This window comes from Lithobates pipiens, unplaced genomic scaffold (assembly GCF_037356315.1).
Source record: "Lithobates pipiens isolate NorthernLeopardFrog02 unplaced genomic scaffold, aLitPip1_a1.2 Scaffold_13, whole genome shotgun sequence".
Taxonomy (NCBI): domain Eukaryota; kingdom Metazoa; phylum Chordata; class Amphibia; order Anura; family Ranidae; genus Lithobates; species Lithobates pipiens.
The window spans coordinates 21,560,465-21,576,289 of NW_027507718.1; the positions used below are offsets into that span (position 1 = coordinate 21,560,465).

At 40.8% G+C, this 15,825-nt stretch overlaps 1 protein-coding gene across 4 annotated transcripts in view; it reads left to right on the forward strand.

Moving 5' to 3' along the window:
• The window catches only part of PRUNE2 (prune homolog 2 with BCH domain), a 483,266-nt gene that overhangs the window by 60,945 nt on the left and 406,496 nt on the right, over positions 1 to 15,825 (forward strand). For all 4 annotated transcript variants that reach the window (XM_077474900.1, XM_077474897.1, XM_077474898.1 and 1 more), the window contains exon 2: positions 7,326 to 7,430. In XM_077474900.1, the coding sequence (XP_077331026.1) occupies positions 7,326 to 7,430 (105 nt within the window). The remainder of the gene's footprint in view (positions 1 to 7,325; positions 7,431 to 15,825) is intronic.

Sequence of the window (15,825 nt, forward strand, 5' to 3'; positions counted from 1 at the left end):
GGCATGCACTGCTGCTTTTTTAACCGGGCTACCCAATCCCCTAACGTTCCAGGAGCAAATATTAAGATTTTTAGCCTGCATCTAATTTCAAGGGAGGTATTAATATCATTTGGAAATGAAAAATTTATAATAAATTCATGTGAAATTCAAATCTATGTTTATTTCTATAATTAATTCATAGTGCCTTAAATTGTGATCTCTGTGTATTTTTCTCTAATCTACTATTTTCAAGTGTAAATTTCCTTATTGGTGTAGCTTTCAGCTTGCTATCCAATTCTATTTGTGAGTACCTTATTCCTCTACCCCACCTTCTTCTATCCCCCCACCCACACACCACCCCTTCCCTCTCCCACTCTGCCCCCCATTTCAAGGTGTACCCTAAGGGACTTTATTGTGACCAATTCCCACTCTGCCTTTCCTCCTTTCCTTCCAGTACACCAATCTTTCCTCTCTCCCCCCCCCCCCCCCTACTCCCTTCCCCTATCAAGATCAAAACAAAACAATTATATTACCCATGCATCCCTCTCTTCCATATACTTACAAAACCAACCTCATTCCACATGTGTGTATCCACCCCCCCCCCCCCCCATCAATCAGTCCATAACTCAATCCAATGAAGGAAAAGGAGGGGAGAGGAAGAGAGAAGGAAAAAAATGGGGCTCAATCCACGCAAATCTCTCTTCTCCTCTCTTTTTCTGGATAAAGCAGTGCATATGTTATCCTAAATTTTTGTAAAGTGTTTTATCTCAGTAAAGCCTGCTCTGCGCTTCTGCAGGTCGGGCAAAAAGTCTGAGCAGAACGAAACTTTGGTTCCCTTATAGGAAATATTCCCCTCCTCCTCCATAAGAATAATTAAGGTATTTCATCAGTATCGGTCTTGGGTGTCCTCCTGGCGGTGGGGCTATGAAAGGGACTCTGTGCTCTCTCAATTGAAAACAGCGCCGAGAATGACTCTTTTCCAAATACTTCTATAAGCCATTTTCTAAGAATTCTACAGGATCAGAACCCTCGCTCTCTTCTGGTAGTCCCACCAATCTCATCCATTTTTGAGGCGTATATACTCATCTGATCTTTCATATTTTTAACATCATGTTTTAATGGGTAATTATCATCTTCTACTTGACTTATCCTCCCTTCCAAGACTGTTGTTCTTCCTGCCGTTTTTTGAAGGTCTTGTCTGGCCAATGTCAGATCTTCCTTTACCCCCTTCATTTGGTCACACAATTCCTTCAATGAGAGATTACATGCGTTTACAGCCTGGAGTACACCTTTCAATGACGGTTCTTTCTTAAGAATTGGAGTAGGATCAGAGAGTATCTCTTTAGGTTGCTCTGTCTGGCCTATACTCTTGCTGCCCTGCTTTTGTTATTAAAGCCGCTGATGCAGGGGCTGATAAATGGCCCTGGCTTTTTCTATCCCTTGTTACCCCCTGTTGTATTTTGGCCTGCGGGGCCCCTTTTATAGGTGTCTGCACAAGGGTATGGACAAATCTTTCCAGTTTTGCTGTAGCCGCAGCAGCTGCAGTCGCCTGCTGGGGATTTTTATCCTTTGAGGATGCAGTTGTTGAGTCCCCGCAATCTCCGGCTGCGTTTGCTGTTCGCCTCTTCCTCTCATTGTTGCCATATCTGAATTTATAAACCTCAGTCCTATCTGAGCTCAAAGCTTAGGTTTATTTGCAGATATTTAATTTGTCAGCGCACAGTACATAGGCTTACTCACAGTTTAAATAGTTCATTTAAAAATCTTTAAAGCTTGCTGAATGTTTTACAAAGAAACATTTGCAGACGCTTACTGAAGGATTTGCAAAAGTATGCTGTGTTCTACAGCATTTTTTCTATTTTTCTTATTCTCCATCGCCTCCTCACTGCCTATCAAACGCCTCCAAAAGTATATGGAATGCTTTTCAGAGGAGCGGCAGTTCTTGCCGCTAGTGTAAATGTCCTTTTATATATACAGTACATATACTGTACATATATATATACATATATATATATATAATCACCGACCACTTTAGTAGGTACATCTGTTCAATCGTTTGGTAACACAAATTGCTAATAGGCCAATCACATGGCAGCAGCACAATGCAATTAGGCATCTAGATGTGGTGAAGACAACTTTCTGAAGTTCAAACCGAGCATCAGAATGGGGAAGAAAGGGAATTTAAGTGGCTTTGAACGTGGTATTGATGTTGGTGCCAGACGGGCTGGGCTGAGTATTTCAGAAACTGCTGATCTACTGGGATTTTCACACACAACCATCTCTAGGGTTTACAGAGAATGATCTGAAAAAAATAAATCTGTATATCCACTGAGCAGCAGTTGTGTGGAGGAAAATCCCTTGTTGATGTCAGAGGTCAGAGGAGAATGGTTCCAGATGATAGAAAGACAATAGTAACTAAAATAACCACTCATTACAACCAAGGTATACAGAATACCTTCTCTGAATGCACAACACCTTGAACCTTAGAACAGATGGGCTACAGCAGCAGAAGACCACACCAGGTGCCACTCCTGTCAGCGAACAGGAAACTGAGACTATAATTCACACAGGCTCACCAAAATTGCAAAATAGAAGACTGGAAAAGTGTTGCCTGGTCTGATAAGTCTTGATTTCAGCTGCAACATTCGGATGGTAGGGTCAGAATTTGGCATAGACAACATGAAAGCATGGATCCATCCTGCGTTGTATCAAGGGTTCAGGTTGCTGGTGGTGTAATGGGGTGGGGGATATATATATTTTTTTGGTACACTTTGGACCGCTTAGTACCAATTGAGCATTGTTTAAATGCCATGGGCTACCTGAGTATTGTTGTTGATCATGTCCATCCCTTTATGACTACAGTATACCCATCTTATAAAGGCTACTTCCAGCAGGATAATGCACCATGTCACAAAGCTCAAATTATCTCAAACTGTTTTTTTTGAACATGTCAATAAGTTTACTGTTCTCCAATGGCCTCAACAGTGACAGATATCAATCCAATAGAGCACCTTTGGGACAAATCTGCAGCAACTGTATGATGCTATCATGTCAATACGGACCAAAATCTGAGGAATGTTTCCAACACATTGTTGAATCTATGCCACAAGAATTAAGGCAGTTTTGAAGGCAAAGGGGGTCCAACCTGGTACTAGCAAGATGTACCTAATACCCACTGACAAATAAATAATCAGTCTATAATTTTAATGGTAGGTTTATTTTAACAGTGAGAAACAGAATATCACAAAAAACCCAGAAAAACACAAAAAAAGTTAGACATTGATTTGCATTTTAATGAATGAAATAATTATTTGACCCCTTCACAAAACATGACTTATTACTTGGTGGCAAAACCCTTGTTGCCAATCACAGAGGTCAGATGTTTGTTGTAGTTTGCAGATCCTCTCCATGTCATTAAGGTTTGGAGGCTGATGTTTGTTAACTCGAACTTTCAGCTCCCTTCACATATTTTCTATGGGATTAAGGTCTGGAGACTGGCTAAGCCTCTCCAGGACCTTAATGTGCGTCTTCTTGAGCCATTCCTTAGTTGCCTTGGCCGTGTGTTTTGAGTCATTGTCATGCTGTAATACCCATCCACGACCAATTTTCAATGCCCTGGCTGAAGGAAGGGGTTCGTACCCAAGATTTGATGGTACATGGAATGATCTATCGTCCTTTGGATGCTGTGAAGTTGTCCTGTCCCCTTAGCAGAAAAACACCTGCAAAGCATAATGTTCCCACCTCCATGTTTGGTGGGGATGGGGTTCTTGACGTCATAGGCAGCATTCCTCCTTCAAACACTGTGAGTTTAGGTGATGAGCTAAATTTTGGTCTGATCTGACCACAGCACTTTCACCCAGTTCAGTTGTTCAATAACAAACTTCAGATGGGCCTGTGCATGTGCTTTCTTGAGCAGGGGAACCTTGCGGACGCTGTAGGATTTCAGTCCTTCACGGCGTAGTGTGTTACCAATTGTTTTCTTGGTGACTATGGCCCCAGCTGTCTTGAGATCTTTGACAAGATTCTCCCGTGTAGTTCTGCGCTGATTCCTCACAGTTCTTATGATCATTGAAACTCCACGAGTTGAGATCTTACATAGAGCCGCAGACCGAGGGAGATTGACAGTTATTTTGTGTTTCATTTGCGAATAATCGCACTAATTGTTGTCACCCCTCACCAAGCTGAGTGGCAATGGTCTTGTAGCCCATTCCAGCCTTGTGTAGGTCTACAATCTTGTATTTGACATCCTTGGACAGCTCTTTGGTCTTGGCCATGGTTTAGAGATTGGAATCTGATTGATTGATTGCTTCTGTGGACAGGTGTCTTTTATACAAGTAACAAGCTGAGATTAGGAGCACTCCATTTACACCTGGGAGACAGAAATCTTGCTTATAGATAGGGGATCAAATACTTATTCCACGCATTGAAATGCAAATCAATTTATAACTTTTTTGAAATGCGGTTTTCTGGATATTTTTGTTACTCTCACTGATAAAATAAACCTATCATTAAAATTATAGATTGATCATTTCTTTGTCAGTGGGTAAACGTAAAAATTCAGCAGGGGATAAAATACTTTTTCCCTCACTGTATACCTTAACTTAATTACTTATTATCATTTAAAGTGGTTGTAAACCCTTACAGACCACTTTAACCTACCAGTAAGCCTAGATTAAGGCTTACCTGTAGGTGCAAGAAATATCTTCTTAACCTACAAGGTTAAGGAGATATTTACTCGAAGACAGCCACCGCGGTCTACGGCGCATATTAGTGAAGGTGATCATGCAGTCACTGACGGCTTTCGCGCATGCGCCAGAGTGACATCATCGCTTCTCCGGGCAGTCACAGCGCCGGAGCAGCTACTCGGGGTATTATGGCGGCAATGGAGGACGTGAATGAGGGTTGCTTCGGGGGGCTTCGATCTCAGGTAAGTAATTTATAATGAGCTAGTATGCTATGCATATAGCTCATTATGCCTTTGTCCTGCAGGGTGTGTTTTTTTTGGACAGGCTTGACTTCCTCTTTAAAGTGGTTGTAAACCCTTACAACCAACTTTGACCTGCAGGTAAGCCTAGATTAAGGCTTACCTGTAGGTCTAAGAAATATCTCCTAAACCTAAACGGTTTAGGAGATATTTGCCGAAAGACAGGCACCGCTGTCTACGGCGCATGCGGACTACAGGGGACAGCGGTGACTTCGCTGGCTTCTGTGTCAGGTAAGTGACACATAATGGACTACTATGCAATGCATAGTAGTCCATTATGCTTTACCTTTGCAGGGAATGAAAGAGGAAGTAAACTCATCAGGGTTTACTTCCTCTTTAATATAATCAGCAACTTTACCAAAGGATTCCAAGAGCATTCTGGAGTTTCTAACTAGAGCAACAGAGTGCCTTACCTTTCTGTCTATAATTTAAACTTTGCAGTTGGATATAAGGGGAGAAGGGTAAGTAACTGCTTTGACTCATTCACTTGTATGTTCAATTTGCACCTGAGCTATTGAGTTCTGTAACCAGCGGGTTTGAAGTCCCTGAAAAAAATTGTGAAAAGCAGCTGAAAGCGATAAATATCTACTGTTTTAATTAGCCCCAAATGACTTCAAGGAATCTCACATGAACACACTATTAACAAATATGACTGTTATGCATATAATTATGTAATGTAGTTAGTATAAACTTCTATTCAGAAAACAACTAAAACTGTGAAATCATATTAGTTTTTCTTTTTTCTATGATGAACACAAGCTGCAATTAAATGTAAAATATGTTGATTTAAAAAAACAAATTGTATTTGCATAACTCTTTGTTATTGTATAAGTCAATGAGACTGTGATATTCTAATGATCTTCTTGAAGTTATTATTGGTAACAGGATTTCATTTTATCTTTTACTATGGATGGTTTGTAGCTCTTTTCTTTCATCACATAATGTACTGATAGCATAAACCTGTTCATTTACTAAGATCAAGGTGATAGTAAATAAGGCAAAAGAGGTAATCTACATGTTAACAATGCAATTCATCTTGCCAAACTCTAAAGAGCAATCAATGAATTATTTGTTATGGATTTTTGTGGCTTTGATGCATATTATAATTGCCTTTTGTTTGTTGTTGTCTATTTATAATTAAATTTTTGAAATGATCCTGTTAAAAGAAGAAAGTGCTTTAATGATTATTTTTTTCTATGGCTTTAAAATGAACTGGCAGTTAAATACAAGTAAAACAAATCTAAATTAAGGACAAGGCCATTCTAGACAGAATCTGAAGGATAATCAGAGCAAGAGATGAGCAAAATTGAGAACTGTCTTTTCCCAAAAATTTCAGCAAATGCGCATTTGTGTGTCTGTTTAGTGCCGGGCCAGAGAAAACATGCAATGTCAGTAAAGAGACAAAACTATTATGTCAATTCTACCGGAGAGCAGCCTCAACCGCTGTTGTACTGGCATAATACAAGCCCAACAACATTTTAATTTAGGTACCAATGGATTCCTCTTTCCTTTCTCATTCTACTGCCACAATTAATCATTCCCACGGTAGACAAAATAGCATGTGGGCAAAGTGGTTGCAAGGCATAGAGAAAGCCATGAAAAATATGCCAGGCCCAGCAGGGTTTTTACTGGTTGTACTTTTCTCAGACTGACTACTACATACTGAAAGTCAAATACTTTACATATGAAGAGATATAGCAGCATCCACAATTATTCTTTCTCAAGCTGTTCTGACAGGCCAACTTCCTGATGCACCAAAGCTTTCCCTCTCCTTCATACATTCTGCATATTCCTATTGGTGATGATTCATGTTTTTAGTGATGGGCCAATAAGAATGCGTAGCTGAGCTTAGTGTAATGATCCAACATTACATGAATGTTATACAGCTGTGCATGTCAGAACAGCCCAGCATTTACCTTTGATGGGAAGGTTTGGTGCGCTGTTTTTGGAAAGTACTTCTACGCACCTTGCACTTCATACCTATAGCAGTTTGCACATGGGAAAGTCTCTTTAAATATCTTTATGATGTTTTAATTAACCTTCAAACTTTCCTCAATAAAAAAAAAATATTCTGTTAGCCAATTAAACTAAAAACACAATGCAACAAAAACACATTTATTTCCACAAGTCTGAATAGTATATTTGAGAATTTTTTTAAGATGCCTAATGTGTCTTTTTCATACATGGCTTAAAGATTACAGAACATATAACAATTTAATGTATTGTTCTTTTTCTAGAGGTTGTATTGCTATCTTGGAATGTGTATCTGATCACTGTGCAGTTTATTGTTCTTTTTAGTATGACCTGCTAACTTTCCATATATTTTGTATATAATGAGTAATGTCATTATATATACTTTCAGGACCAGGGTAAACACTTGGAGAAAGTTCACATTGCCATTGGAAATAAATGTTGTGATTTGGATTCTATAATTTCCACATTAGCCTATGCATACTACTTAGACAAGGTAAGCACAGTTTTTTTCAATTGTAAATACATGCTTGCATTTTAAATCTTCTTGCATACTAAAGGAGTCCACAATTTGTTTTGCTTTTATGTAAAATGAAAAAATCGTCAGGAGAGAGTTGCATACTTTTTGATCTGAACCAAATGGAATCTGAGATTTGAATTTGATTATACAGTAGATCCCTGTATACATACACTTTAACAGTACTGAGGAACAAAACTGGAGTCGATCTTGACCCACTAATTACCATGCAATGTCACCTTCATTTTGATGAACCAATACTGTGGCCATTTTTAACAGTGTTTAAAGTCCATTGCAGGAGCCCACGCATGTGCATAGAGGTGCATGCAGGAGCAAATGTTGAACTGCCACTGAATACTTGATTTAACCACTTCAATACAGGGCACAACCCCCCCTTCCTGCCCGGGCCAATTTTCAGCTTTCAGCACTGTCACACTTTGAATGACAATTGCGCGGACATGCACCACTGTATCCAAACTATATTTTGGTGGTATTTGGTCACCTCTGGATTTTTTATTTTTTGCTAAACAAACTAAAAAATACAGAAAAAGTTTCTTATCGTACATCACGGAACACAGAGCCATAGTAGTTGCTATCTGTTGGTTTACCACAGAAAACCCTGTGGCTTTCTGTGGTAAACCAACAGATAGTCACTACTATGGCTCTGTGTCCCGTGATGTACTTCAAAGAAAAGGATTTTACAGGTAAGCTGTTAGAAAAATCCTATTGTTCTTTGTTTTGGTTTTAAAATTTAGTTTTCTCCTTCACTGATGGGCACTGATGAGGCTACACTGATATGCAGCACTGATGGGAACTCATAGGCATCAGTGATGGGCACTGATGGGTGGCGCTAATGAGCTATAATAGATGGCATTCATAAGAAGCACTGATGAGGAGGCACTGACAGTCATTACTGATGGGCACTGATTGGCATCTGTGAAGGGCACTTACATGAGTTACTGATGGGCACTGATTGACACTTTGATGGGCACTGTTTAGCATTTTGGTGGACACCTCTGATGGGGGCTGCGCTGGTAATCAATGTGCTTATTATCAGCGCAGACCCCTCCTCTGCCAGGAGAGCTGCCGATTGGCTCTCCCTGTCAGCGCAAACCAAGAAAAGCCGTTTACTGGCACTTCCTGGTCACTTCCTGGTCTTAACCACAGCTGAACATGTGGTTAAGAACCTACGTCATAGGCTCTTTACCATGATCGGAGTTGCGGTGTGTCAGAGCAGCACACAGCACCACCGATCGTGCCCCCGGAGGTGCGTACGAGCAGCTTATCCTGCTGGATGTCATGTGACGCCCAGTCAGGATAATGGAGCCACATTGCGGACGTCAATCCACAATAGGAAGGGCTGGAAGTGGTTAAGAAGCATGTTATAGCAAAAACAAAAAACAAACACATATTTAGTACATTTTTAGAATACATGCACATTTCGTTATGCTTTCTCTCTTTAAGCATGCTTCAAATACAGAACAATTTATGTGTATGTGGCCAATATAGTGTGTTCCTACCTTCCTTTGTGGCATTACACCACAGCTCTGATTTTCTAAACATGTGGTGTTGGGCCTGCCTGTTTCATTTCTGATGGATTATAAAGAACACAGACCTCTCCAAATCCCCCCCCCCCCTTTACCTCCATAACCCCTCCTTTTGCGCAGGAAGTCATCAGTTCACAAGATTTCTGGCAAAAACAACAGGTCATTTTTGCACTTATCAAGAAGTATATAATAAAACCTTTTTAATGTTTAGCAGACCAAAGGGGAGCACATACTTTAAGAGAATATCAATCATTGCTTGGGTTAACATACACTTTAGCAGCTAGGCATGAGGTTTGAATTCAGATTCGAGGTTCGTGGTCCTGGCAAATGTGGAATTTTGCCGGATCAAATTTTCTGTAAGCCATAATGCACTGCATCAGCTGGCTTAGAAGGGTCAATAATATCTTCAGTACATTTGATAATGTCAACAGAGACTTAAATTGGAAGTAAAAGCTAACTATTGGTGTTGTTAAAAATGTTTCCTCCCCCCTCCTAACTATGACATCACCCACTATCTCTCATTGCCCAAATATTGTTGGCACTAGAGGTCGACCGATATATCGGCCGGCCGATATATCGGCCGATATTTGCAGTTTTTTAATTAATCGGCATCGGCCGATTGTGCTGATAAAAAGCCGATTTAGAACTACAGTGGGACTTTGAAATGACTTCTGTAATAGAAGTCAGTGTAAGTTGCCTAAATCGTCATAGAAACCCTTTCCTCCTCTCTGGGCAGGCTGCCAAGAAAAGAACAAAAAGATACAATGTTTACACTTGAATGAATGAAATCATCTCAGTGTGTAGAAGTTCTCAGTTTAACCATTTAAAGACTAAATCTTTTCTGACACTTGTTGCTTACAAGTAAAAATCCTGTATTTTCTGCCAGAAAATCACTTAGACCCCCCAAAAATTATCTATATTTTTTTAGCAGAGATCCTAGGGAATAAAATAGCGGTTGTTGCAATATTTTATGTCACACGGCATTTGCACAGAGGTCTTTCAAATGCATTTTTTGGGGAAAAAAATACACTATTTAAAAAAAAAAAACAGTAAAGTTAGGCCATTTTTTTTTTCGCCCAAAAGTTTTTATTTAATATATAGTTTTTTTTTTTTTTTAATCTAAATCATACATAAAGGAAACTGATTGGAGGTTTGTTTTGTTTAATAAATGTTTAAATGTAAGAAATTTTCTGTATCACTTATGAAGGATGCTTTCACACCGGAGCGGGCAGCCGTTGATGGTAAAACGCAAGTTTTAGCGGCTCTTTACCATCATTTTAGCGGTGCTATTTGGCTGCTAGTGGGGCGCATATAACCCAGCTAGCGGCCAAGGAATAGGTTAAATGCGCCCGTGAAGCACGGCTGCCAAATCGCATTGCATGCGCTTCGGCAGTGGTGCCCATTCATATCAACGGGCAGGAGTGGTGGAGGAGCGGTATACACCACTCCAAACGTGCTGCTTGCAGGACTTTTTTTTTAAGATCCTGCCAGTGCATCGCCTCAGTGTGAAAGCACTCTGTCTTTCACACAGACTGCAGGGGAGCCATTTTGCAGGCACTTTACAGGCGCTATTTTTAGCCCAAAAGCGCCTGAAAAACGCCCCAGTGGGAAAGGTGTGTTAGATTTTATGAGATTAAGGGGGATTAAAAAAAAAATAAAAAAAATAAATAAAATAAAATCGGCCTAACATATCGGCCCAAAAAAATCGGCATCATATATCGGCTATCGGCCGCCATGATTTCTAAATATCGGCATCGGCCAGAGAAAAACCCATATCGGTCGACCTCTAGTTGGCACTCCCTCCTCTCCCCTGCAGTAGCCGCTCACTGACATGGGGGGGGGGGGGGTCAGAGCTGCCGTATCATGTGACTGCACTGGAGTGAATTGAATAAAATGTTATTTCTTCTTTTTTAAAGGTTATGCAGCATAGGTGAGGTGGAATGAGGGTGTTGGCCACAACAGTTACAGTTAGTCCCTACTTCTACTTTAACAAATGTAATTCAAAAATATTTCAACATTTTATTTTAGTTAAACCTTAGATTTGGTATGAATGGAATTTCCCAAATAAAAATCACATCTTGCTCCTTTTCCATCCTGCATCTTTGAAATTTCTCGATCATCAGTTTGATCCCTGTAATGATTATAAAAGTGAACAAATATTCAGAAAATTTACATTTTTTATCAAAATTCTACTAGTGTTTGACCAGCTTTAGTCACTAGCATACAGCTTTAGTCACTAGCATACAGCCCTATACTATAGTGCTTTACTATGCTACTCTGTGCTGAATTAAGGTGGATTACAGTGTGGAGGGCTCTTGTGCACCCCTCCCCTGTCTTCACAGTACATAGACCCAACAGTCCTTTCTAGGACTACCTTTTTCTGTGTGTCATAAACAACCGTAGTTGCAGTGAAGCTGCTGGGCCATGCTTTACAGTGTTACCCTTTTGTTTGTTTTATTGGGGTATTAAATCTTTCAGGGTTTATTTTTTGGTAAATAATTTTTTTGGCTTTTATATTTTGATGTCCAAAGCATACACTTGTTGCTGACACAGGGCAAATCTCATCTTTTTTCCACACATCATTTACTTATGCTGTAAAGTATTGTTCACCAAAGCATTGCCTATTTATTCCCCTATTGCCATAGCTGCCCTTAAAGTCAAGCAATCCCCCTGTCAGGTAGACCTAAAGAGGAAATCAGAGGTTCTGAACACAGAGCTGGTAGAGGGAAAGTAGGTTCTGTGGACAAAGCGGTAGTCTGGACACACCATTTAGAGACAGGGCAAATCTGACTTTTCTGTCAGATAGTGAACATGCTATACATCCTGAGCAAATTCTGTTAATTCACCCCTTTCTTACTCCTCCTCTTCTGCTAATCCCACCATATCCCCATAAACGGGCAGTGAGAAATTGGTGGAATCCTTTTATTACATGGTCATTTACTTGCTGATGTTGGGGATCAGGAACCAAAAAAGGAGGGGCAGCTAGGCAAGCAGGAAGCAGCAAGAGACGGTGACGTTCCAGCAGCTGAAGGCTACTGCGAAGTGGGATCCAACGTTGAGTAGTGGGTTCATGGTGAGCACAGCAGGTTCTTTGTTGGAGAAAGGAGATGTTGCCTGTCTGACAGTGCTATAGACTAAACTTATAATTGTCTTCCAGGCCTTCGTCCCAAAAAATGATTACTTGTCATATTTACCAGCTCCTGCGATCTCTCCTGGCCGATTCCAGTGCTCCGGCAGTGTAAAGTTGCTGCACATAATGTTTCCATAGCTGGACCTCAGCTTTCAAATTTCTATTGTTTGCTACAGGGTAAATTCTGCATTCCATATCAGCGTAATTTCAGTGCTCAGGCACTGCCAAGATGCCACAAAATGTTTCCACTCTTAGCGTCCAAATTTCTAATGTTTGTTATAGGGAAAATGTTTCTCTGTGTCTCCAACTTTGCAGCCTGTAACTTTGCCCTGGAATTGTAAAGGTGCCACACAATGTTTGCACAGCAGGACATCAGCTGCCTATGTTCTAAAATTTGCTGCAGGAGAATTTTGTGTTACACCTTTGCATCCTATTTCAGTGCTCTGGCATTTAAAATTGTGTGTGGGTATTATCTCTTAGATAATGCCCTCTATTTTTTTAAGGTAAACCTTCCTTGTCTCTTCTTTCTATATTGCGGCCTAACCAAACTGCTTCCATACTGTTCAGCCACTGTAATATATTTGTGGCTACTCTCTCTCAAGTATTATTTTATATTAATATTCATTGCAAGGTGAAAACCTGCCTCATCACCCCCTCTTCCATTGAGACTTAACCAAACTGCTTACATACTATCCAGCTACTTTACAATTTTTGTAGTTATTTGCTCTCAAATAATATGTTCTAATGTTTATTTCAATATAAAATGTGCCGTGTCTCTCCCTCTTACATTGCTTCCTTACCAAGCTGTTTAATTACTATCTAGCTACTATAAAATATATTGTCTCTCAAATAGTACACTTTAATGTTTATTTGAATATAAAATGTGCCTTCTATAAAAACAAATGGCAACCACCCCAAGACAATGCAGTGTGGTACTATAAAGAAAGAAGCTCACAAATGATACTATTAGACTGTTGTGCCACTAGCCAATTTTGAGGGCAATTTTTTTGTAGCAAATCCCCCGACCCTTAGAGGCCTAATGGTGACCTCCAGAGGCTGGATAGCCTACATCCATCTTTGTAGAGTAGATTACAAGGCATGGCGGAATTGATGCAAGATAGAGTGATGGACGCCAAACAATTTTTGAATGCAAAAGAGATTCATTGTCTCTTAACAGAACTCTGTGAGAGCGGGTTAGGGACAGGACACCCTTAAGTAGATGCAATGATAATTCACAGACTCCGAGACTTCTATAAGTAGACAGCTATACAGTGATAAGCCTCCAGCCGGATACCACTTCTGTATATGTAGGACCAATGTCTCCTATGGCAACAAATTACGTAATAGTCACCAATGGTATTGTACTTAACTATTGGTAACACAGAATAGTTCTCCTCACACTCTACAGTCTCTTACTGTAAGTCTTCACTCACGGAGCTCCTATTCTCTCAATAGACTCTTAAACCCAATCCCCACTGGATCCCCTGAGCTCTTTCACTTCCATGACTCAGTATCTTCCTCAAGCGTCGCCCCCGCTTCCCTGCTGGGTGCCTGGCTTGGCACTCACAGATAGTCTTCAAGCATCACCCCTGCTGACCCACTAGGTTCTTGGTTTGGCACTCACTGATGCTCCTCAAGCATCACCTTTGCTGTCCCACTGGGTCCCTGGCTTGGCACTTGCTGAAGTATTCCCACTTCTTCACCATCTCCGGCTGGTGAGAAGACTGCTCTGGTTTCATCTTATTCACAGTGGTCTCCGGTAACAAGGTGGATGGTTCCTTTGTGGAGACAGCTTCCCCTCTACCTAAGACCTCAACTGGTTCCCTGTCCGGCTGAACCTTTACTTTCGGCTGGACTCCAGTCCTGCAGTCCCAACCCTGCACTGCTTCTCCTGCTTCTGGATAGGCCCTCAGACAGCCTAGCAGACAGTTGTCCTTGGGATAGGCCTCAGGATGCCGGCCTAGCAGCCTGAGGCAGCATAACACACGTCCCTCCAGACAGCCATCCAGGTGGCACAGAACCCTGATCCCCTGATTCCATCCAAATAAATAGGCTCTCCCAGCAGGCCAAGGGGCTTAAAGAAGCCCCTGCCCATTGGCTGAGACACCCCACCCATTCGTAACTTGACCTTGCTAAGCCCTTGTCTATCTAATGAATTATTGAAAAAAAGTCCATATACATTGTGCAAATGTGCTCCGATAATAAGTTTGGAGTACAACTGTACTTTATTATCGGAACACATTTGCACAATGTATATGGTTGTTTTTTTTCAATAATTTTTTCACTTATCAATTTATATATTTCCTTAATATTTTATACTGAATGGGTTGTTTTACAAGTTGATTGTTTATAATCACCTTAAGATAGCCCCAATTGCCAATTTAAAAAAAAAGGATTTCCAGGGTCATAGAGACCCCAAATGTGTGGGGTAGGTAGTTGAGAAGACCTACCCTACCACTGGTCTAAATTTGGGGCTTCTATGACCTATGGTCCCAGAGATACAGGGCTCTTTGTGCAGAAGGTCAGAAGCTACATACAGAGCGGCCAGTTTAAATACAAGCTGGCACACTCAGCTGTGCAGCAGACTGAGAGGTTGAGCTCACAGTGCGTCTCCTCACTTCTTGTCACAGGCACTGAGCTCAATGGACAGCTTGGAGTCTTCAACCAATGGTAAAGTAACATTGGCTCCAGCTGTCCAATAAAAGAAACATGCTTCCTTCCAGCCCAGCCCTCTTAACCACTTCAGCCCCGGAAGGATTTACCCCCTTCCTGACCAGAGCACTTTTTGCGAATCGGCACTGCGTTGCTTTAACTGACAGTTGCGCAGTCGTGCGATGTTGCACCCAAACACAATTGATGTTCTTTTTTCCCCACAAATAGAGCTTTCTTTTGGAGGTATTTGATCGCCTCTGCAGGTTTTATTTTTTGCACTATAAACAAAAAGATTGCGTAATTTAAAAAAAAAAAAATTTTGTTTTTTACTTTTTGATATAATAGATATCCCCCAAAAATATATAATTTTTTTTTTTTCAGTTTAGGCTGATATGTATTCTTCTATATATTTTTGGTAAAAAAAATCGCAATAAGCATATATTGATTGGTTTGCGCAAAAGTTATAGTGTCTACAATATAGGGGATAGTTTTATGGCATTTTTGTTATAAATTTTTTTTTTTACTAGTAATGGCGGCGATCTGTGACATTATGACGGACACATCAGACAATTTTGACACATTTTTGGGACCAGTGGCATAAATACAGTGATCAATGTTATAAAAATGCATTGATTACTGTAAAAATGTCACTGGCAGTGAAGGGGTTAACACTAAGGGGCGATCAAGGGGTTAATGTGTTCCCTAGTATATGTTCTAACTGAAGGGGGCAGGGTACTGTGCAGGGGAGATGACAGATCGTTGTTCATACTCTGTCTGTTCTCCCCTCAGAGAACCGGTTTACACACACAGATCCTGGTTCTCCATGTGTCAGCGGCGATGGCGGGAGCCTGGTGGTGATCGTGACTGCTGGGCACTCGCATTGGCTCAGGGGGCAAGTGGGGAGCACACGCACGCACCTCAGGTGTCGTGCGCATTCCCTAGTTGCCACAGGATGAAGTGACGTTACATAATGTTGTTTCACTCAGCTGTGCCATTCTGCTGTGGTACAACTGCGGCGGCTGGTCGACAAGTGGTTAAATGTTAC